Source organism: Nelumbo nucifera, chromosome 7 (assembly GCF_055504915.1).
Source record: "Nelumbo nucifera cultivar China Antique chromosome 7, China Antique-T2T, whole genome shotgun sequence".
Taxonomy (NCBI): Eukaryota; Viridiplantae; Streptophyta; class Magnoliopsida; order Proteales; family Nelumbonaceae; genus Nelumbo; species Nelumbo nucifera.
The window spans coordinates 34,957,892-34,980,781 of NC_142655.1; the positions used below are offsets into that span (position 1 = coordinate 34,957,892).

The 22,890-nt window shown below is 37.1% G+C and overlaps 1 protein-coding gene across 2 annotated transcripts; it reads left to right on the plus strand.

Moving 5' to 3' along the window:
• Positions 1-374: 374 nt before the first annotated feature.
• LOC104598327 (DEAD-box ATP-dependent RNA helicase 53, mitochondrial-like) lies at positions 375-11,812 on the plus strand. 2 transcript variants are annotated; one of them, XR_735360.3, is made up of 9 exons: positions 375-1,236; positions 2,554-2,681; positions 2,842-3,253; positions 3,738-3,836; positions 3,968-4,192; positions 9,756-9,917; positions 10,307-10,788; positions 10,948-11,108; positions 11,494-11,812. XR_735360.3 is itself a non-coding variant. In XM_010260348.2 (8 exons), exons 1-7 carry the CDS (start codon positions 814-816, stop codon positions 10,775-10,777), a joined length of 1,920 nt encoding a protein of 639 aa, XP_010258650.1. In that variant the 5' UTR covers positions 375-813; the 3' UTR covers positions 10,778-10,788; positions 11,494-11,812. The 2 variants fall into 2 exon arrangements, 1 of the variants encoding a protein (XP_010258650.1); XM_010260348.2 differs by lacking the exon at positions 10,948-11,108.
• The last annotated feature ends 11,078 nt before the right edge of the window (positions 11,813-22,890 follow it).

The window sequence follows — 22,890 nt, forward strand, 5'->3', positions numbered from 1 at the left end:
AGGGAGGAGAGATGTCTCGTCTGCGATAGAAGGAGAGGAAACTAATGGTGAGTCTCAGGGCCTGTTCGTTTCCTCTTAACTCTTATCTCTTAAGAGGAATCTTTTAACTTTAAGAGAAAAATGGTTGTTTGTTTCCTCTTATCTCTTATCTCTTAAAGTATAATCATACAATTTCTTGTTTTTCAATAATACCCCCAAAAAAACAAACAAAAACTCTCATATTTAGAGTTAAGAGGAAAGAAAAATTCACCAATACCGATATACCTCTTAATGTAATTATTATACTTTCAGATGTCAGACGAAACTCTCACTAACCAGACGAAGCATCCTCGCAAGCTTCAACCTTTTATACGATTCAGTGCGCGAATGGTGACTGACTCTAGGTGTTTCGACTGAGGCCGAACTCTGTGAGGGTACAAGTAAGAAAAAGAACCCTGCTAAATCCGAGTTCAACCCGAGTTCACACGCCCCACTGCGTCCCATAACACATCCAAACCGTGTATTGCGAACATCTTACAATGATAAGTACGGGAGATGTTCGCAATGCACGCTGAGATGTACATGTAAGACGATCTTGCTAAACCCTTCGGCCAGCATAAATATCTTCTCTGTCTAAACCCTCCCTTCGAGGTTTTTGATTCCTCCCGCTCTCTGCTATTGAAACCCTAATTTGTTGGGGTTTCTCTGTCTCTCTAAGCTCGATTTCTCACTCATCTCTGTTTCTATTTCTGGCATTTCTAGGGTTTCTAGGGTCATTTTCCGTTTCTTGGTTGAGAACTAAAAAGGGCCATCTTTTACAACATACCGGACAAGATGAATTTCCTCTTCAGGAAGTCAACTTCGATCGTTTCCATGGCGTCGAAGCAGACTCTCACTGCTTTGATCTCCATGGAGGCATTTCGAGTTCTTCAGTCCGCAACAGCGGCTGAAGCCGTTAGAAATGGTGTTTTCGGCGGTGAAGTCAGTTCATTTTCGTCTTATAAGGCGGCGGAAAAGCTTGGATTCGGGTTTGGAGTTAGGGGTTTTCATTTCTTGAGTAGGCCGTTAGAATTTAGGGCTTCGTCGTTTGTACAAGCGGAGTATGCTGTAGATGATTTTTCGGATGAGGAGAAGTCAGTGGGAAAGAAGGTCGGTGGAGATAGTGAAGAAGGACTTGATATCTCGAAGCTCGGGATTGCGCCGGAGATCGTTTCTGCTTTGGCTAAGAAAGGAATCACTAAGCTTTTCCCCATACAGGTATTCTTTTTGTTGCATTTCAAAGCCCTCTTTGTTTTGGATGGTTTTAACTTGGATTATCAGAGTTATTGTTTTATATTTATTTCTTGAATCTCGTTAGACCCCATGGAAATAGAACGTTGGAATCATGTTCCAATTGTCTTAACTTCATTAATAGTTTTGGACTTCGTTCCTACTTCTCATCATTTTGTTTTGGTCTGTCTTGCTTTCACTTAATTGGTTCTTCTGGTTAATCTATATAAGTAACCTTGAAAGAGTTGTGCCCCTACATCAATAAGATGTCTATGTATCTTCTATGCCCAGACACTAAATGTAACTGACTACTAACTGTTCAATCCGATTTTTAATCGAGTCATGACTAGTTAATTCTTGTTTGACATGGAACGTTAGTCATGGCAATCTTGACAAGATGAACAGTCTATGTGGAGGATGGGGATTATTTTTCTGTTCATTAGGTCAGTCAGCATGAGCACGTTTTTACATAAAGTTTTTATCAATCTCTTATATAGGCTTGCAACCATCACCAACCAAAAACATATGGTTTTTTTTCATTGAAAACTCTAATAAAATTTGTTTCTGTTTGGTTATTACTAGTTTATGTTCGACTATGGTGCAGAAATGAATATTCGTGACAGTGACTATAAAATTCTCGATTTCAACCAATCATGTAAAATACATTACATGGTCTACTTACTTTTCATTAGTTCACAATCCACAAGATGTACTTGCTATTAATGACTTGAACAACGTTAACGATGCCAACTGTGATGTGTCATTTTATCACTGGTTCATGCTTTTTGCTTCACATTGCAGTTTCTGCACCATTGCCTACTAGTTTTTATTTTGCCATGCATGATTTAATGAACAAGTCCAAACAATAATACCAATTTCTGTGATACCTTTTCTAATCATATTGCAATTTCATCTTTAAATTGTTCTGTTTAGATTATAGGAAGCCTCCTATCATTTTTGAAGTATCCTTTGTGAACACGTAATTCTACAAATATACTTGGGAATTATTTATTACTTCAGGCAAGGTGCCAACCAGCGGGTTGGTAAGGTCTCCTGCTGGTTGTAGCGGAAACTTGGGATCGAATCCTGCCTGCACCTGGGTTGGGGGATGGGCTACCCCTGTTGTGTAGCTCTTCAAAAGAAATAAAAAAATGTGTTGCTTCAGAATCTTAAAAACTGGATACTTGTGATTATCCTATCTAATTAAGTGTAGCTTTGGTTTCATTTTGTGGTAGCAAACTCATGATATTCTGTTAGCACTAAAGTTGACAATTATTTGTCATTTTTCCTTTTGCCTTTGTTTAGAGGGCTGTCCTGGAACCATCAATGCAAGGACGTGACTTGATTGGTCGGGCCAGAACTGGAACGGGGAAAACTCTAGCTTTTGGCATTCCCATAATGGACAGAATCATTCAGTTCAATGCTAAACATGGGTTTGTAGATTTCTGCCACAATGATTGAATTAGTTTTGAGTTTGAAGTATGAAGTTTGATCATGGTATCTTATGATTATGGTTGTAGATAGAGGTTTTTGGTGTGTGTTATGATTATTTTGTTTTTTTTCCAAATTGCATATTTTTCTTCATTTTCACAGACGTGGAAGAAATCCTTTGGCCTTGGTTTTGGCTCCAACAAGAGAACTTGCTCGGCAAGTTGAGAAGGAATTCCATGAATCTGCCCCCAACTTGGATACAATCTGTGTTTATGGTGGTGTTCCTATATCGCGTCAAATGAACACACTTGATTATGGTGTAGATGTAGTTGTTGGCACACCTGGTCGTATTATTGATTTGCTTAAAAGAGGTGCTTTGGTTTTGTCGGAGGTCCAGTTTGTTGTCCTAGATGAGGCAGATCAGATGCTTGCTGTGGGGTTTGATGAAGATGTAGAAGTAATATTAGACAAGTTACCTCAGAAGCGTCAAAGCATGATGTTCTCTGCCACCATGCCAAGCTGGATAAGAAAGCTGACACAGAAGTATCTTAAAGATCCATTAACTATTGATCTTGTGAGTATACTGATTGATTTCATTTGCTGTTTATTTGGTACTTTACTTATTTTGTTACTTTGATATTTTTTGGCAACATACATTGTGCTGTTTCATTATATGTGAATGCTAGCATTCTTGGCTTGTTGGTCCCAAAAGTTTCATGTTGTACCAAGTTCTTCTCATTCTTGGCCTGGGGTAGAGTAATTTCTGATGTCTTCAAAACATAACAGGGTGTTGTGAAAAAATAATGAGAAATACTTTTATTTTGATGAAATTATTGAAGTATTTTATTTGATTATCAGTCCATTTGGCTATCCTGCAATATACACTTGGGCATGTTGTATTTATATTTCAGGTTTTTCTCAGTTATCTTTTTATAAGTGTTTTGGTCATGCAAGTGTACTTTATCGTGGAGTCAATACAAAATGGTTCATTTAGTTGAATTCCCATTTTCAGTGTCATTTGTTATGCCTGACCATGTTTGGTGCAATACGCACTGTAGGTTGGGGATTCTGATCAGAAATTGGCAGATGGAATTTCTCTATATTCGATTGCTTCAGACATGTATGGGAAGGCATCAATCATTGGATCCCTGATAACAGTATGAATCTATAACCTTTCTGTTTATTTGCAGAAATTTTATGTTCTGGTTCTGGAATTACATCTTTGTTTTGCAACTGTTATCAGGAGTTTTGAATTAATATGATTATCCTCTTACACTGTCCTTACTAGGAACATGCAAAAGGAGGCAAGTGTATTGTTTTTACTCAAACAAAGCGTGATGCTGATCGGTTGGCACATGCCATGGGGCGCAGTTTTAGATGTGAAGCTTTGCATGGGGATATCTCTCAAAACCAGAGGGAAAGGACACTTTCTGGCTTCCGAGATGGACAGTTTAACATTTTAGTTGCTACAGATGTTGCTGCTCGTGGGCTTGATATTCCTAATGTTGATCTGGTAAGGTTTTTTTTTTTTTTGTTATTGTTTCTTGTTTTTTGTTTTTTGTTTTTCATTTCATTGTTTCTTGTCCGGTTTTTATTTGATTTTTCTTTTTTGTTTCTTTCTTGATGTTTAAAGTGATCCAAAAAATCTGTCTTAAGGCACATTATTACTGTGCTTGTGCTGCCATGAATGGTTGAAGTGTTCTCATTTCTTTTTCCTGCATATTTTCCTCATATGTGAAGAGATGTTCAATTCTTGGATCCTAGCCCAAAAAAAGTGCAAGCTTTTTTTTCCTTGTTTGTTCTATAAAGTCTTAGGTCATTGTTCATAATTGTTATATGGCCATAGGAGCAATTTAGTGGATATATTCATACATTGAGAAGAACAATGTGTACTTGGATGGGTTCATTTGGTCCACAAGGGATATGGATGTTTACGTAGTGGCTTTCTGTTGCCATAAAGGTAAAACCGTAAAACAGAGTGGGGAAGATGGAAAAAAAATCAAGTGACATGTGAACAAACATAATGGAGAGAAGAAAAATGAGTGAAATTTAGGCTTCTTATTTCTTACTAGAAATGATGTTTCTTGAATATAACTAAGATTTCTTTTAACCAGTGGCACTCAATTGGTTTATTATTTTGTTTTTAAAAGAATGATATTACAAGAAGAAATAAAAGACCATCAAGCATAGTTTTCGAGGCATCTAGGCGATTCTCGTTCACTGGGTTGCCTAGTCACCTAGTTGCCTAGGCAATGGGAATTTTATAATATAAAGAACTAACTTTTGGTTAGGTCCCTAGTTTTATATACCATTCAGCATGTATATTAATTGAAAAAAATAGCAATTTCTCTTTCTTAAGAACATTAAATTTCCTCTAAAAAAAGAAGCAAATCTCACATCTAAAAGATAAAAATCTTTTACATATATTAATTCCATTATTTTCAATAATGATACTACTATGATAAGTATTTAATAGAGCAATTTCATATCTATTGGCAGCTAAAGAAGGTTATTAACTTTATATGATAAATATTCAAGATGGAAAGTAAACTAGAAGAAACGAGGAATTTCTGTTTTATTTAATTAGAGAGAGAGAAAGAGAATAGAAAAAAAACCTCTTTATACTTATATTTTTTCTTTCCTCTTTCTTTTTTCTTTCTTTCTTTATTTTTCTCTTCTCAAAACACTTTGGTCTTTTAAATTTCAATAGTAAAACATTAAAACAAAGTATAAATGATATATATATATATTATATAGAATATAATAAAATGTATTGACACACATATTGTTAAGATACAACAATATAAATGATATTATATAAGGCACCCACCTTGTTTTTGTTGCCTAGGCGGGTGCCTAGTTGCCTAGAAGGGCACACCTAGTTGCTATAAGTCAAGGCGTTTGGGTGAGGCACCCAGCCAAGGACACCTAGGCAACACCTTGACAACTATGCACTGGGTCCATTCTGGAAGTTTTGGCTAGCTCAAGTGAGGCCCAGAGAGATTTTCTCAATCAAATCAATTAAACATATGATTTGATATCAGGGATTGAGAAAATCTTTTAAAATTAATTTGATTTCAATTTCTTTTCTTTGTTGACTAGTGTTTCCTTGTTTGGTTACATTTATTAGAAAGATTTACCTTATAAATCACAAAGAGATTTGATGTTCTCCTATACATAGATCATTGTAACATATCTTTAGAGAGTGAATGAATGAATGAAGAGTTTTCTCCATTGACGTGTTTGGTGCAGTGACTTAATTACATTGATGTGTTTAGTTTTGGTGCAGTTTTCTCCATTGATGTGTTTAGTTACATTTGTTAGAAAGATAATTACCTTATAAATATAAAAAAGATTTGGTGCTCTCTTATACATAGATCATTGTAATGTCTCTTTTGAGGATGGTTGAATGAATGGATGAAGAGTTTTCTCCATTTGATGTTCTCTCAGCAGGTTATCCATACTAATCCCAAGAAACTCCTCACATACCCGATAAACAATCTTAACTTCAATTAACTCAGCGAGAGTTTCAACTCTTTGCTCTTTGTCTTCAAACAACCTTGCATCCCCCCTCACTCCATACACCATAAGACTTGCATTTTACAATGCCACAATTTCATTTTCTTGTGACAACCTAGTAAAGCTTTAGAGAACAATTCCAAGATACTTTATGCAACAACCAACCTCTTACCAAATAAGGACAAAAAGTAAGAAAAAAGGGTAGGAAAGAAGATGATTGGAGGCACTTTCACCACTTGAGACAAAGAATGCACTCATGAGGGGAAACAAAAAACCATAACTTTCATGGGTGAAGGGCCAATCCACAAAGGTTTCAAAGGGAAATGAACAGGGAGACAATGGTGGTAGTTTCTAGAACCTTGACGAAAGAAGAAATTGAAAAAATACCCACTGATCTGGGGTCCTAAACCCTCTCATCGAGCCAGTAGAAGGAAGAAAAACATTGTCCAAAATAGAGATGAGGTTCACTGACTCTTCCATTTCCCTCTCAAGTAAAGCTCTCCTAACCTAAGTTCCTGGAGAAAGTAGGGAATATGAGGATCATATTTGATGGAATGAGAGAAAGTAGGCAATATGATCATAGTGACTTTCCAAGATACACCTCAGGGCTCAGGGTGATATTTATGGGAAGCCTTGAGTCCAACCCATTGGTATCCAAGCCATAAATACTTTCATCATTGAATGCCACAAATTACCCCTTTCCTTGGGAAAACTCCATAGCCATTTTTCTTAACAAATTGATATTTTCCTTTTTCAACCTCAACATTCAGCCCTCCAACAATCTCGGTTTGTGTCATTTTCCTACCTAGTCAAGTGATATTTTTTCTCATCCCTTGAATCTCAAAGGAAAATCCTAATAATTTTTTCTCTCTTAATAACCTTCACAGTAGCTTTGAAATGGGAGAAGCAATACATCGGAAGGCTGGTAAGAGTGGATTTGGTAAGGGGCAACATACCCCCTTTTGAAATATATTTCGTTTTTTAGCTGGCCAATTTTTTGGTAAACCTTTCAATGAGCACTTCTCTAGAAAGTACTATACGTATAGTACCCCCCAAAGGCAACCCAAGGTATTTAATTGGCCAATCTTTACTCAGAACCCAAAACACTTGCACACTCCTCTACTTACCTTTATTCTAGATGAATCCCCACTAACTTGCATTTGGATTGATTATTTTAATCCTGACACACTTATCAAAAAAATCTTGACACTACCTCAACAATCTCAAGGACCCTGCTCAAAATGAGAATATATTGCAAGCTTCTATGTGACCCCCAAAATTATGGTGTCATCTGCAACCTATAAGTGAGACACCACCCTCTCTCTGCCACTCTAAAGCCCCTCTAAAAAGATCTCTTTTGTCAGCTTCTCAATAACCTTCTGATCAATTCTACCAGAAGAATGAAAAGCACAGGAGAAAGAAGGTTTCTTTCTCTAAGTCCTTTTGATGCTCTAAATAAGCCTTTTAAGACCCCATTCACTATGATAGAGAAATGTGAAAATCTAAGACATCCCATAATCCAACCAATCCATTTCTTTCCAAAACCCATCCTCATCATCATCCATCTCAATGAAGCACCTTTTTTTATTGAAAATGGCATATTTTTTATGTCTTGTTGACATCAACTTTACAATTATTTTGTTCACTTGTGGTAATGCTGATTGGCCTAAAGTCATTAGAGGAAGCTGGACTAGGGCATTTTGGTATCAGGGAAATGAAGGTCATTGCTTTCTCAATTTTGCCCCTTTCATGGAACTCGTTGAAAACCTTCCTCAAATTGGACTTAGTGACTTCTAGCTTTTGTGAAAGAAAGTCATGGTGAACCCATATGGTCTAGGAGCTTTGTCCCTGCACATCCCCATCACAACTCTCTTAATCTCTTGTTCAATAAATGACTCTTCCAAACTATACACCTTCGCCTCTAACAATTTATCCCAAGCATATCTCTCCTCTAAGTGTCATCTTTTTACCCCGGGAGCCAACAAACTTTTAAAATGCAAGATAAACATTTCCCCAATTTCTTATGCCAAATTTTATTCGTTTGCCTTCTACCATTTTCCATTTGCTGAAAAAACTTGATATTTCTGTCACCTTCCTTTATCCATCAACATCTTCATTTTTTATGTCAGTTGATCTCTTCCTTTTTGAATATTGGCTCTAATTCTATTATTAATTAATTCTCTCTTCTCTGTCTTCCCCAAAGATAATGGTTTCCTCTTCCATCTCATTTTTATCAATTGTTTCATTTTTTTTTTTAACTTGAATTTTGTTCTTAGTTTCAATTTTCTTTATCAATTGTTTCAATTTTCCTTTTTGATGGGGAATCCCCAAAGGAGCAGATCACTTTACCAATTCTCCAATCAGTAAAATAGGGCAATGATCTGAAATGGCCATAGTGGTCCTTCCAACTGTACTCGTTAAGAATCTATCCAACCTACAACAAACTGCATTTTAACTAAATATTTGACCATGTGTACTTGGCATTCACCAACAATATATCCTTTGACATAAACTTGTAGGTGAAATTATTAAGGTGTCGTTTGACAAATCTTTTAAGAAGATCTTCTAGCAGCCTAGATGTACAAAAGACAAACCAAGCTTTTGGGGTCAGGTCTTTAAAGACAGACTGTTTGGTAAGTGGCTTTGTCTATCGGGATTTTCAAAAGATATTTAAAGGCTATATATTGTGTGGAAAGACCAGGAAGCTTTTGGGGCCTTGTCATGAAATTTGGCATTTTTGGTCTTTTTGGGTCTTTCTGCACAAGTGTCTTATGGGCTTTCTGGCTTTTCGTTACCAAACAGAAAAAGACCGATTTTTGGTCATCTGAGCTTGCTGAAGCCCAAAAGACCATTGCAAGAAGATTTGCCAAACACTGCCTAAATTTCCTCGTACCCAAGCCTTTGTTCCCCCAACTCTTCAACAACTCTTCCCCAAATTGATCTCTTTCCCTAGACGAAGAAGGGCCATATACATTGGAATGTGACCAAATAAAACCATCCATTTTATCTATCAATCCGACTCATGGTTTTCAAGGCGTCTAGGCGATTTTGGGCGACACTGGGCGCCTAGTCGCCTAGGCAATAAAAATTTTATAACATAAAAAACTAATTTTTGGCTAGTTTCCTAGTTTTATATTCCATTCAGAGAAAAGAAGTCTAGCTGACCTGATTTTTATCTTGTTCAAAGTTGAATCCTTTCCAGTTGAGGGTTATTTGAATTTGATCCATTTATAATGGGATTGAATATAGACACTCCTTTTGATCTGGTACAATCTGATTCTGTTGTATTTAAACATGTATGCTTATTTGTGCATAAAATTTATATTGTATGCACTAGTAAAGTTGGTTCATATGTTGTATGCACTAGTAAAATTTTCAATATCAAGGTCATTTTTACTTCACTTTATCAATAATGTATAATATTTTGATCATTTTTAGTTTAATTTATTAATGATATTCAATTTCCAAATACATACTGGTGTCACATAATTGTCATGCCACATTGTATGGGTTCTATTGCTATTTTTATTCTAATTTTTCTCTTGACTTTTCCTTAGGTGATACATTATGAACTTCCAAGCACATCAGAGATATTTGTTCACAGATCTGGTCGAACAGGTCGTGCTGGAAAGAAAGGAAGTGCAATTCTCATCTATACAGAACAGCAGGCCAGGGCTGTCAGGATGATTGAGCGGGATGTGGGATGCAGGTTTACAGAGGTTAGTGCTGATTCTCTTTTTATACACTGACAAAAACATTCCCCATTGCGCCCTGTCCATCATTCTTGGGGATAGAAAAACAAGCCATTAACCAGAACCATATGAATATTAATTCCCCTTGGTGTCTTTGTAGGCTGTAGCCCAGATAAAATAATATTTGCAACTATCTGTTGAATGACATACATAGCTATGACCTATGTGTGTGTGTATCCTAACAACCGTTCACCTAAAGAAAAAAAGTAAGAACATAGGTTTTCCCATGTGAAATATTTCTCAGGATTGTGCACTGATTTTTATTTTTCTTTTTTTTTCCAATTTTTTGGGTGGGTGGGTGGTTCCTGTGAACAGTGGAGACTAATTACTTCATGTTTGCCCTTGTCTATCTTCAGCTACCCAGGATTCCTGTTGACCCAGCAAACCGTGATATGTTTGGTGATATGGGTGGTGGTGGTAGGTTTGGCTCTCATGGAGGTGCAGGAGGTGGTCGGAGTGATTCAGGTTTTGGTCGTGCTGGTGGCTATTCTGGGTTAGGACGCGGTTCTGGTTTTGGTAGTCCATCAGGTCGTATGGGTGGACATGGTGGATCAAGTTCAGGGCGATTTGGTGGTGGTTTTGGCAATGATGGCCCCAGTAGATCTGGTAATTTTGGTCGGTCAGGTGGCTTTGGTCAATCCAGTGGTTCTGGTCGTTCCAGTGGGTTTGGGGAATTTGGTTCAGGTCGCTCTAGTAGTTTTGGTAGTTCTAGTTCAAGTCGATTTGGTGGTAACTTTGGTAACTCTGGTTCAAGCCGTTTTGGTAGCTTTGGCGATGACAATGCTAGTGCGGATGAGGATCAGAGGTCTGGCAGGAGATCATTTTGATTTATTTCAAGGTATGTTCTTCAAGACTTTTTTTTATCGGATAGTCTGAGAATGTTCTGATATCCAGCACACGGAACTATTTAATGGCATTGTCTTGCAGATTATTTGCATTTTCATGTAATTTATGTTTAGTACTAATGTGAGTCTGATTTCTCTGATGGCATATCCAGCTAAAGTGTCTGGATGGGCCTTCTTGTAATACCTGCTGGCTAAAGTGGGTTGCAAAAGTTCTCCATGTGTTCTGCTCCCATGGTCCCTATATGGAGTTTCGGCTGGGTAGCGCTGTACAAAAGGGCAAAAATACTGTTCTTTACTTGAAAAACGATATAAGGTGAGTGATTTGGGCTTCCCCTAGTGTTTTGATTAATGGGGTGTCCTCCTGGGTGTAAGGACAAAGTACTCCTGGTGTGACATGAATTTACCCTTATTAAATGGTTCTTTTGATCCCAAAGACCCTTTTTTTTTGTGCCTTTGCAAAATGGAAAAAGAAAGATTAGGGGACACCCAAATCACTGCCCAATAATAAGCACGTGTTGTAGGAATCTAATACGGTAATGGGGCTTTTCTTAGAAAAGGCAGCTTGCTCCATGTACAGTTGTTTTCTAAATTGCCTTTTGGTATCAATTTGACAGACTCACATTACTATAGAAGAATATGGACTGATGCACAGACACTATAATAGTTGTTTTCTGAAATGCTCTTCATTTTTGCTGCAGTGTGGGATTGGGAGACAGGCTAAAGGATTACTGGAAAACGACGGACAGTCATACTATGTAAAGTTGCTTTAGCGGTGTAGTTGGCAGTGGGGTGGTGTCATGATTTTCTTAATGTTTTAAGTGACTCTAGATATCTAGGCAGATATTTTGCTGGTGATATTATATTACAAGTTGAGGAAGAAAATAAGCTCAAGATCGAATCATACAATACATGGAAAGCAGGAGAGCTCTTGTAATCTATTTCAAATCATGGAATTGATGTTTTTTCTCTTCATTGATCTTCATCTTTTATGTTATTATCCTTGCTCTGTTATTTCTCTCCGACCATCTGAATTTGATTGCATGTTTGCATGCGGTGCTGGTATCAGTTTACTGTTGGCACTGGTTGTACAAGTCCAGATTAGGCGTAAGAAAACTATTTGAAGCTAATGATTCTGTCTCCTTTGCACTTGAATTTGAATTCAATCCCGATCCATTTAGTTTATCTGAAATCATTTCTTTAATTCGATTGAATAGGGGTGTTTTTGTTTCCAAAAAATCAAACTCATGTTGAACATGGGGCCACAGGAACGAGTTCAGATCTTGCTGATGTAGTTTTTGTTTTCTAAGACAATCTTTGTACAACGCCCTCTAAATATGTTTTGTATGCGAATGGGGGCACTGGGAACAAGTTTAGAACTGCTGTAGAATATAATAGAATCTTAAGATGTATATTCAATGAGGGGCCACCACCTGTCCTCTACGTGGGGGAGAGTTTGAGGGGTTCTGTTGCAATTTTGTGATTCTTTTGTTTTGTTATAACAACTTATAAGACAAAACCGATGACAGTAAGTAAATAACCAATCCATCCGTTCGTTATAAAGAGCCGGCAAAAACGATGATACTCAACGTAAGGCTCCATTTAGGAGTACAAATACAAATATTAGAGAGCAAAATCTTATATTTTGTATGGATTTATACTGTACATAGGGCAATTACTGTGCGATTCCAAATACTGAATCGAATCCTTGGGCCGCCATTTGTCCCATTTTCCCTTCTCTTTTTTGCTTCCAAGAATGTAAGATTCTACACCCCACTGTTAACTTTTTAAATATTTATTTTGTTTTATTTTATTTTTTTAATTTCTCAAAACACTACACTTGGCTCTCTGCCGGTTTTCCCTCCGAGATTAGCTTCAGTTAGGGCTCACACCGTCCAACAGCCTCTTGTAACCTTGCATCAGGAATATCTCCTTATGAAATAAAGTACATGAATAGGGAAATATTTCTAATGCAAGGCTGTGAAAGCTGCTCAAATGGGCATTACCCTGACGGAAGCCAAACTCCTTCCCTCCCAGTCTAAGAGCTTCGTCGTCTTATTACGGCGATGCAGAAATATGTAGATTTTTTTGTTTTGCTTTTATTTTAATTTTTTTCGTAAAAGTAATAGATAGAAAGATTGAGAAATGAATCCCTGAGATGGATATTGATATGGTTCAAAGTACTCCCCTTCATTTCCACACAAAATACCTTGCGACTTGTTCGTTTCTCTTCACGCCTGAACTGCTATACTCAAAACCATCTCCTACCCTATGTTGTCATCTTCTATTTTTCAGTCTTGCATTAGGTTACCCAACCTTTCTTACCAGTTACCACTACCACGCCATCACTCCATTAGTGATTCACTCTTGTTATTATTATACTTGTACTGCTTTTAAGAGATTACTTAATCCAACTTAACAAAGCAAAAAGCCAAAAAGCAGGATCTGAATAAGTAAAAGGTACTTCTATCTGTACCCATATTCTCTTACAGACTAACACTACCGGGTTTAGTCCTTTTTGCTAAATCTGTTAAAAAATAATCTTTCTTATCATCTTAAACCTAACTTTGTTTCTATCATATTAACTAGATGAACCTGAACCTGTAATCGACATAATCAATCATCTGAATGTATCAGCACCAATCATCAGAATCCATCATGATACTGAGCTGTTGGGAAGCATCAAGCAGGATGAGCCCTCTTCTCCTCTCCCATCCGCCCCTTTGATCCTCAGACTCGGATTCTTGCTTCCTTCCAAACCGTTGAGTCCGGTACCACTCATACAAGTATATCCCTGCTCAAAAGTCCAAGCCCAACTCTAGCAACGAAAGTCCTGGTGGCAGCAGTCTAATGTTTATCACTGTCCATAAGAAGTTAAGGATTGGTTGATTTAAACATACAAATATATTATTAAAAGGGGTAATTTTGTTCCATCCAAATATCGACAACTTTCTCCCAGATGAAAAAGTTACTTGTCGTCTTGTCCACTTGAGAGATAAGTATCACTTACCTATATAAGTAATACCCAAGGAAAATGAATTTTCTATAAATCCTACATAAATCTAAAAAAATAAATAGATATCACGGTCAATGGAAACCAAAATCCTATTGACCGACTTTTCCACTCTCAAAATCTGAAAAACAAGATGGACCCCTAGAGTTTGCTGATCCTAATGACAGCTGAGTCCAAATCTTCTTTAGGAAGGAGAGGGTTAGGAATATAGGACATTTAGTTATTAAACCATAGCTTTGCTAATAATCTATCAACCCATGTAAACCATAACTTCGCTAATAATATACCAGCCAATGTATTATATATTTAATTTAAAAACAAATAAAAAACAACTACTATATTTTATTTACTTCATTAATTTTTCTATATTATTCTTTTAGCCCCTATTTGGCATCACTTAAAATAAGTGTCAGGATCACACAATAAGTGGCAAATAAGTATTTATTCCTGTTTGGCAAAAATAAGTATGCCTAGGGCTGCTTATTTTGGTACTTAAAAAGAAACAAGTGCTTATTCTATTTTTCTGAATTTTGAAACCAAGACTACCTTGTGAATGGAGAAAACCCTATTGTCTTCTCCATTTGCTCAGGTCACTTGCAGTGGCGTAGGGAGTGTCCTAGTGGGGCAGCTAGCAGCTAGTTCTTCAACTTGGATCTCAGGAATGTATGTTCTTCATGTTTTTACTTGTTCTTGTAACATTTACATGCTGTTTTGGATTGGTTTCTGCTATTTTTTCTTTGTATGAAACCATAGATCTAAGTTTGGGGCGACCAATGCACAACATACTGTTGGTGGTTCGAGGTAAGTTCTTTTCTAACACTTTTTTTTTTTTTTATAGTTTATAGCTTTATACAAATCATTTGGTATTTTTTGCATATTAATGTGAATAATATGCCATTACCCGATTTGTTTTTATTTTTATTTTTTACATACTACTGTGAATAATATGCATTACTCGATTTTTTTTTTGCATACTACTATGAATAATATGCATTATCCTTTTTTTTTATTTTATTTTGTTGCATACTACTGTGAATAATAATATGCAATTACCCAATTTTTTGGCATATTACCGTTGATTGCAATTTATTCCTAAATTATTTAGCAAAAAACAAAAAATTATCACATGTTGATTGGAAGGTTAATTCGGATTTTGGTGCTTGAATTGTTATGTTTTTTAATTTTTATAAATTTTTGATATGTTATTGGAATGTTATTTATGTTACATGAATGGATTTGTTATTATTATTTTTTGTTAACAATATTACAATTGTATTTATTGTTAAATATTTTATTACAATTATAATTATAATTAGGGAAAAATCCCGATTAGTACCTTGTACTTTGGGCCTAGTGCCATTCTGGTCCCCAAACTTTCAAAATGTGCCAATCCAGTACCTGGCGTTAACTAGCTGTTAAGTGACATTTGAAAGGACAAATACCCTTCGAGTTTCATCTAATTTTCTTTATCAACCATCCAAACGTTGAGAAAAAATGAACAGTCTCAAATCCTTACTTCTTCTATTCAAGAAACTTGGGGCCACCAGAATGCCCACAAAAGGAAGCCCAGAACACTTAAGAGTACAGACTATGCGGTGTGGAACAAAAGACATCGTGTAGGGTTTAATGTTGATCCAGATTGTCTCAGTGGTGACAATGCTACCAGCATGAATTTTTAGTTTTCAAATGATCTGTAGACACCAAGAATTTTTAGTTTTGCACCTCTGTTTCATCTTCTCGAGGAAGAGGATGATGGATAGTGATTTGTTCCCAAGAGTAATTTTGATATTTTTAAAAGCTTTAAGTTGCACATGATGTCACGTGATACATTAACTGACAGTTGGTTAACAGTAGGTAGTCTACTAATACTATTGTAATTATTGCCATTATTCATATTTTATTATTATTGCTATTATTCTTATTATTATGTGTTCTGTTGGTTATCAATATTGTTTCTTATTATCAATAACATTATTATTTTTATTATTACTATTATTATTAACAAATTTATTGTTACTATTATATTATATGAATTATTGTTATTGTTATTATTATTTTTATTATTACTATTATTGCTAATAACAATAATAGTTTTTATTATTATTATTGTTCTTTTTATTTTTTGGTAATAGTGCCACACACGTGTGTACCATGTGGGTCCACGTCTAGTTCTACATGTGTTACGTGTGGGCTCATGTGTATCTCGAGGGGTATAGTAGTCATTTCTATGGAAATAGTTTAATATAATGTTCAAAAAACAACATTTATATGCATTTGTGAAGTAGGGGCTAAAAATGTCATTTCCACAAAAATAAGTACTTATTGGTCAAGTGGCTCACCAAACAATGTAACCCCAATAAATACTTATGTGGTTTGGGAAAGGGGCCACCAAACACTTATTCAAATAAGTACTTATTTTTCAAACCACTTATTTGCCAAACATAGTCTTATTAATTTTGCAAACTACAAAAAAAAAAAAAACTAAGTCAATGGGTAACTTCATAAAAATTATTAATGTAAATTTAATCAATCATGTAAATAATTAATAAATTGTTATTTATTTATTGTAAATTAAATTATTAATTAATAATTATAGAAATATATAGTTTTAATTTAAAAGATATGAAATTCAATGAAATTTCTAAGATATATTTCATATCACATGCAATTCATAAATTTTAATTATTAGAATAATTATTTATTTTTATTATTTATATATTTTTTTATAAATTATCCTAAAATTGAAAAAAAAATCATTTTTTTGACATAAATTATTGATGGATCAATAAATTTGATAGACCATCCATAGATCTATCTTGTAGTTCTTTCACCAAAAGTCATCCGAGTTAATAATTTACACCAATAAGAAAGTGCCATGTTCTACTTTGAGGGGCAATCTAGTAATTTTCTCTCACATCGGAGGGTAGACTGCTAATTTTGCCAAGCGCCTTTGAACGTGATGTGCGGGATAGTAATGGATGCCCAACACGTGGACCAACCGACCAACTTCACTTGGCCATTAACACTTGTGCGGTTATTGCGGGATCGACCTAGAGATCCAGATCCAGTATGGATTCACTATTACAAAAAGGTAATAGGATCTTCCGTTACTCTCGTTACTTTCCCTTAGACCTGGCAATTGGGTTGTGGGGGTCGGGTTCAGGTTGGGTGAAGACCCTTAGGGTTGTTTTTGGGTCGGGTTGAGCTGTCAAATGCTAGACCCTAACTTTAAATGTTTGGGTTAGGGTTGACCTATGATTCAATTCAGGTCATCTTAAAAAATAACTGAAATTTAAAAAAAAAATAAAGAAAAACTATATGAAAAATGTTAAAATTAAAAGAATTAATCTTAAAATTCCAAATATAAAATAAAAAAAACATGAACATTTAACAATTTAAAGAGTAAATAATAAAGACTAAATAGAAAAATTAAAGAATGAAAACTTTAGCAATGCATAAATAGTCCCAATTAGATTTGACAATTAGGTCAGCGGGTTGACCCATGACCCAACCCAACCCAACCCCATTTTTTCTGGATTGAGTTGGGTCGGGTCATTCTCACATTCAATTGCTAAATAGGAGACCTTAACCCTGTTTTTTCAGGTTGGATTGGGTCGGATTTGCAGGTTGTGTCAACTTTTTGCCAAGTCTACCTCACTCACCTTAGCACAACCTCGTTCCACTCAGTGAGCTCTTTAGTTTAGTTCTTACTTCTAGCCCTTTTGACTTGGCTGTCGAAGACTCCATCTCTAAGGATCCACCATGAGGCCTTTGGCATTTGTCTATTTTATAGGATTGACACACTTACCAAGGTTTTCCAACAAAGTTTCCACTAGGATTTGACACCAACAATTGGTGTCTTATGTGGAAAACTGTACAACAAACCTCTTTCTACCATCTCTTCTGAGTTAGCAAGTATGGCTTTCATGATGATAACTACATGAGTATGTATTTAGTAGAGTTTCCGTTTATTAACTAAATGTTAGTATTTGATTTGTCTTCAAAATCGAAAAAAATAATAATATCAATCATTTATAACAAGCAGTAGAATAATGAATAAATGCTTAGGTAGACACAAATGGATCACTATCATGATGGGTTAAATGCTGATTTAATGACGACATAGCGACATTTTAATAAATTCCTATCACGAAATGCCGATGAAACAAAACACACACAATCACATTTAGAGGGACTCCTAATAAGTCCCTTCTTTGATTAGAACCCCTCAAAACCTACCCCAGTTAGATAGTCTCCCCAAAGCAATTCAACCAACTTTGGCAACAAGTCTAAGAACTCGCTGCCATGATGAGGAGCATTGCATCTCCTTAAAACAACCACAAGGGCAGGAAAGGAATCCCAAGGGAACCAACCGATCATCGAGCCCAATGTTTTAGTGTCCGAGCACTAGCTAGGAGCTGTCTTGAGTAGCCAATGCCCAGAGTTATGAATTCTAGGCAATCTTAGGCCAAATCAAATTGAGCTAGGGGCACCAACATAAGGTCTTACAATATCACCATTCACCTTGGAAATCTTGGACAAGCCCCTTCCACCCAAGTTCAAGATACCTGACCTTGAGCACTATGACAGTACTAGAGACCTGATGGAGCACCTAGAGAGCTTAAGGCCTTCAAACTCCTGAATGAAGCCTCCGAGGTGATCATATGTTGAGCCTTCTCCATAACCCTAAAGAAGGTAGCTCAGTTATGATATTCAAGACTTTCACCCTAGTCTATCAGCTCTTGGGAGAAATTCAACATAGTCACGTTGACAAACTGTATTCTGTTTAGATATTGTCTTGCATACTCTTGAGTTTTCTGACAATTGACACACGTCAGTAAACACCAACAGAAAAAAAATGAAATATCTAATTTATCTTTCATTATTTATCAAAATTTCAAGGATAAATTACAAATGCCCCTTTACTATGGGCGCTGTGATAAAGATCCCCTGTACTTTGTTTTGCCACAGAGACCCTGTACAATGATCATGACCATTCCGTTAATTTTTTATTAGAATCCACCCTTAATATTTTTTTAATCCCATACTACCTTATAAGTCGCTGCAACTTGCGACGTTAGAAATGCTGAAGCTATTGTCAGACCAGCTCACGCTCTACCGCCGGAACGCCGAAGAGGCTAGGTGCTTTCCGGTTTGAAGGAGAACCATGGCGTCTTCCACTAACCCAAGATGGCAGCAGGCTCGACCCAGAACCAAGTACTTACATACATCATGCATTCGTGAACTGAAGGTCAGCGCCGGTTCACTAATTCAAACAGACTGATTTGCAGATCAGCCGGCTCACAGAAATGTCTTCTTCCCAAGTCGACGACTATCTTCTAAATGACGACACTACCATCGAAATGATTCGATCTAGATTCATTCTCTCCCTTCTCATCGTTGTAAATGTGAAGGGCATGCTTGGGTCAAACTCAAAGGTAGAATTCAGAGTAACTCCGGTATAACCATCTGCTTTATTTGGTTGGCTGTTGGCGCCGGATCCGCACATGATATAGGAATTTTTATCCTATTAATCAGTTTCTTAATCAAATAGTCTCACTTTGAATTGACCCATTGAAAAACAGGAAACAAAAGAAGCTTCAATGTCAAGCTAGCAGAAAAATAATGGAGAAATCAATGACAAAATTACCTCCATTGCCCTTGCTTTTCGCAGTTTTTGCATAGACTGGACATCACCTTCTTTTTCAGGTCCAAAACAGAGAAGCATTTGAACGAAAGGTCACGCTCTCCAGAGTCTGACGAGGGGTTATCGGACGGGAGAAGCTTAACTTGTTCTCTTTCCGCTACTGGGAACAGCTGTTGGAGGAGACGTTCGATTCCTCAGTGACCATTTTTGTAGCCATCTTAAACGGACGCTTGTTCATCTTTCGATTTCTCTTCTTCTACCTCTTCCTCTTTTTGCTTGCTCGGAACAGAATTACCTTCTTCAGGGGCATCGACAGCCGGACTTTTGACGGTAATCCGATTACGATTAAACCTATTAGAATACGAACGATTCAACTGTACTATTGGGGCCTTTGTGGCAAAATCCGAAGTGGGTACAGCTGAGGAATCGGGGTGTTCTTTAGGAGAAACAAGGACAGATAAGTTTTCTAGATTGGGTGGTTGTGGAATTTCTTGGTCATGAATGAGAGTTTTAACAATCCATTCCCGTTTAAGTTGCAAATCCTCTTCTTGTCTTCCTTTTCTGACTTTTCTCATGGTGGAATTGGAGAACCAGCCTGAAGACTAGACAATTTGAATAGAACAGAAGAAAGCGGGAAAAAATAAAGGAGAAAGGGAAGAAGAGAAATTACCGCTGCTGCTGTTGTCTGAATAGTTATTACAAAGATAATATAAGGAATTAAAAAATATTATAACGACAGATTTCAACGAAAGTTAACGGAAAGAGGTCTTTTTTTATCTTATTGTCATAATACAGGGGGTTTTTATCGCAAAATAAAATACAAGAGGTCTTTATTACAGACCCCATAATACAAGGGGTATTTATAATTTACTCAATTTTCAAAATAAAACCTGCCTCACTTCAGCTGCCGACGAGATGAATCAGCGAATACATATTTTGTCCATTCATGCAAAACCCAAATATGCCAAGCCCACCGGAGGCTTCTGTCATGGCCACCGTTGAATTTTAAGACAAGAGAAACGGTAAAGCCACGCTGGGGCACTGTACGATTTCGTAATCAGGACGTTGGCGGTATAACCGGAGCGGTGGAAACTTCCGGTGGGGATGAGATGAATTTGGCAGGTGTAAAGACAGTCAAAGTAGGGATTTCCGGTCGTTCAAGCTACTGTGATCTCAAAAAGCTCGAAGCTGAGTCAAAACCAGCAGCAACTAACACCATGCTCGCTATATTCAACATTTTTGTCAAGAAAGCTGCAGAGCTAATGGCATGGGGGGTTTCTGTTCCGTTTCGTGTTGTCAGTTTCAAAATTACGAAATTTTGATTGGGGTTTCCGGAGCCAACAGCCACAGCAATTGCCCATGCTTCCAGGATTCAATGCAGCCATGGAAGCACAATTCATTTCGGATTTCTGACGGCCAATGGAGTTTTGACTTTTGAGGCACTTGTTAAATCATCAATTTGGTTGCCGTGAGAGGGGATCCACTTGTCAAATGTGTACCGAATTGCCTCAAAATCTCTCTGATTCTCTCTAATCAGAAGTGGTGGTGGTGTTTTAGGTACGGGAAAGAGAGGAGATCGAGCACCGTCGGTTCTAACAACAGAAGTGGCAGAGGCGCTTGGTGCCGTCTATGCACATGGCTTTGCAACGGCCGTTCCAGAGGATGAAATCATCGCTGAATCTGCCCAATATACTGTTAAACCTCAATTGACGGAATCGTCACATCCCTGAATATGAACGGTCGTTCCCCTTCTTTTTCTTCTTCTTCAACCCGCAGCTCACCAGCAACTTAGAAAATACAGAGCTCAAAGATGATCCCTACAACAAGACCACTGCAACACGACCGTCTTCGCTCTGGTTTTTGCGGGCGATTCCAAGACTCTGTAAATCTACCGACGATGGGAGGAGTCTTTAGTTCGGATATGCAACTGAAAACTCTCACTCTGTAAATTTTGTAAAACCATTTTACAATCCCCACCGTACACGCACTTCGGATATGCAACTAAAGCTCTCACGACCCAGAGCTCGTTCCTAATCACCATACCGGGAGTTCATTGAACCGACTTCGGAGGAGGTGACGAGGCTTCTGTCATGAGTGCTGATGGCCATTCGGAAGTTGTAGTGGCCGCCGGCGTCGCATTGCAACTTTCAATAGCGGCAGTGAACGATACCAAAATCACCGCCACCATTGGAACTTACGATAGCGGCAGTGAATAATAAAGATATTTTAGGAATTTTAAAAAAAATTATCGCTGATGTGATATCACGACTGTACGGAGTGTGATGCAAAATTAACGACAGGATAGGCGTTAAACAATTGTCAGAAAAGACTTAAAAGTACAATTTGTCAATTTGTGAATAATAGGATTTACCATAGATCTTAAAGTATATTCAAAACAAAGACTTCATTTGCTAGGGGCCAGCATTTGGTTTATTCAGTTTGGGTTTTAATTGAATAAATCAAATGTTTAAAAACTGAACTTGTAAAACATAAAATCGATATGCAACAAATTACTAAAAAACCAAATAATCCAAAACCAATGTTTTTGGTCAAAATCTTGTTTTTTATATTATTTTGTATGTATTTGTATTGTATAATTTTGTATTTTTATTTGTATTTTTTTTTAAATTGAGTCTTAATATTGTACTAACACGTATATCTATCTATCTATATATATGTGTGTAATATTAAGAAAATCAAATTAACCAAATATACCATGCTCAAGATGAGCTTGCATAGTAACAAAAGGGATCATAAGAAGTACTAACACTTCCAACACAACCATGACTGTGACATCGGGCCATCAGGGACTATAGGGTGTTGAAGAACAAAATTGAAGGCCTGATGTGATGGGTGATGAGGGGCATTTTGGTCCTCCCATACAAATAACGACACGTGAACATTATCGACAGCGCGGGGCCAAGTTAGCAAGCCAGCTTGATGAGTCAACCCGAAGCACCTCACACGAATCATCAGGAAGACGATCGAGTTGGGGTGAGCTTGAGTAACCTATAAGGCGAGCTCGCCCAAACCGTTTTACGCACCCCGCCCTCGAGGCCCCAATATCGTGATCATGGGAGTAGCTCGCCGAACCGTACGCCACAAGTTAAGCGAGTGACCTGTAACTGTTGCACGAATCTAGTAATTGACACATTAACACGCCTCATATTGTGGAAACAACTCCTTAAAAGGCTGAGAGACGTTACCCAAGAAACTATAGCCCTAGATAAACTATAAAAGGACTCTGAATCCACCAGAAAGGTATGCGCACTGATACACTTAAGCTCTCTCACACATTCTCAAGAGATCCCAATACTGACTTAAGCATCGAAGTGTTCTCCCCGGGTAAAACCTACCTGGGCACTCTCACCCTTCTCTCTTTGCAGCTCGCTTAAGCTCGAACACACAAACATCAGCTTGGCCGTGCAGCTCGGCATT

Excerpts from the sequence above, each read along its gene's own strand:
- LOC104598327 (XM_010260348.2), top strand. The coding sequence starts at position 814 with ATGAATTTCCTCTTCAGGAAGTCAACTTCGATCGTTTCCATGGCGTCG. Across the intron at positions 3,254-3,737 it reads ATCCATTAACTATTGATCTT|GTTGGGGATTCTGATCAGAA; the intron begins GTGAGTATACTG and ends TACGCACTGTAG. Across the intron at positions 3,837-3,967 it reads TCATTGGATCCCTGATAACA|GAACATGCAAAAGGAGGCAA; the intron begins GTATGAATCTAT and ends TGTCCTTACTAG.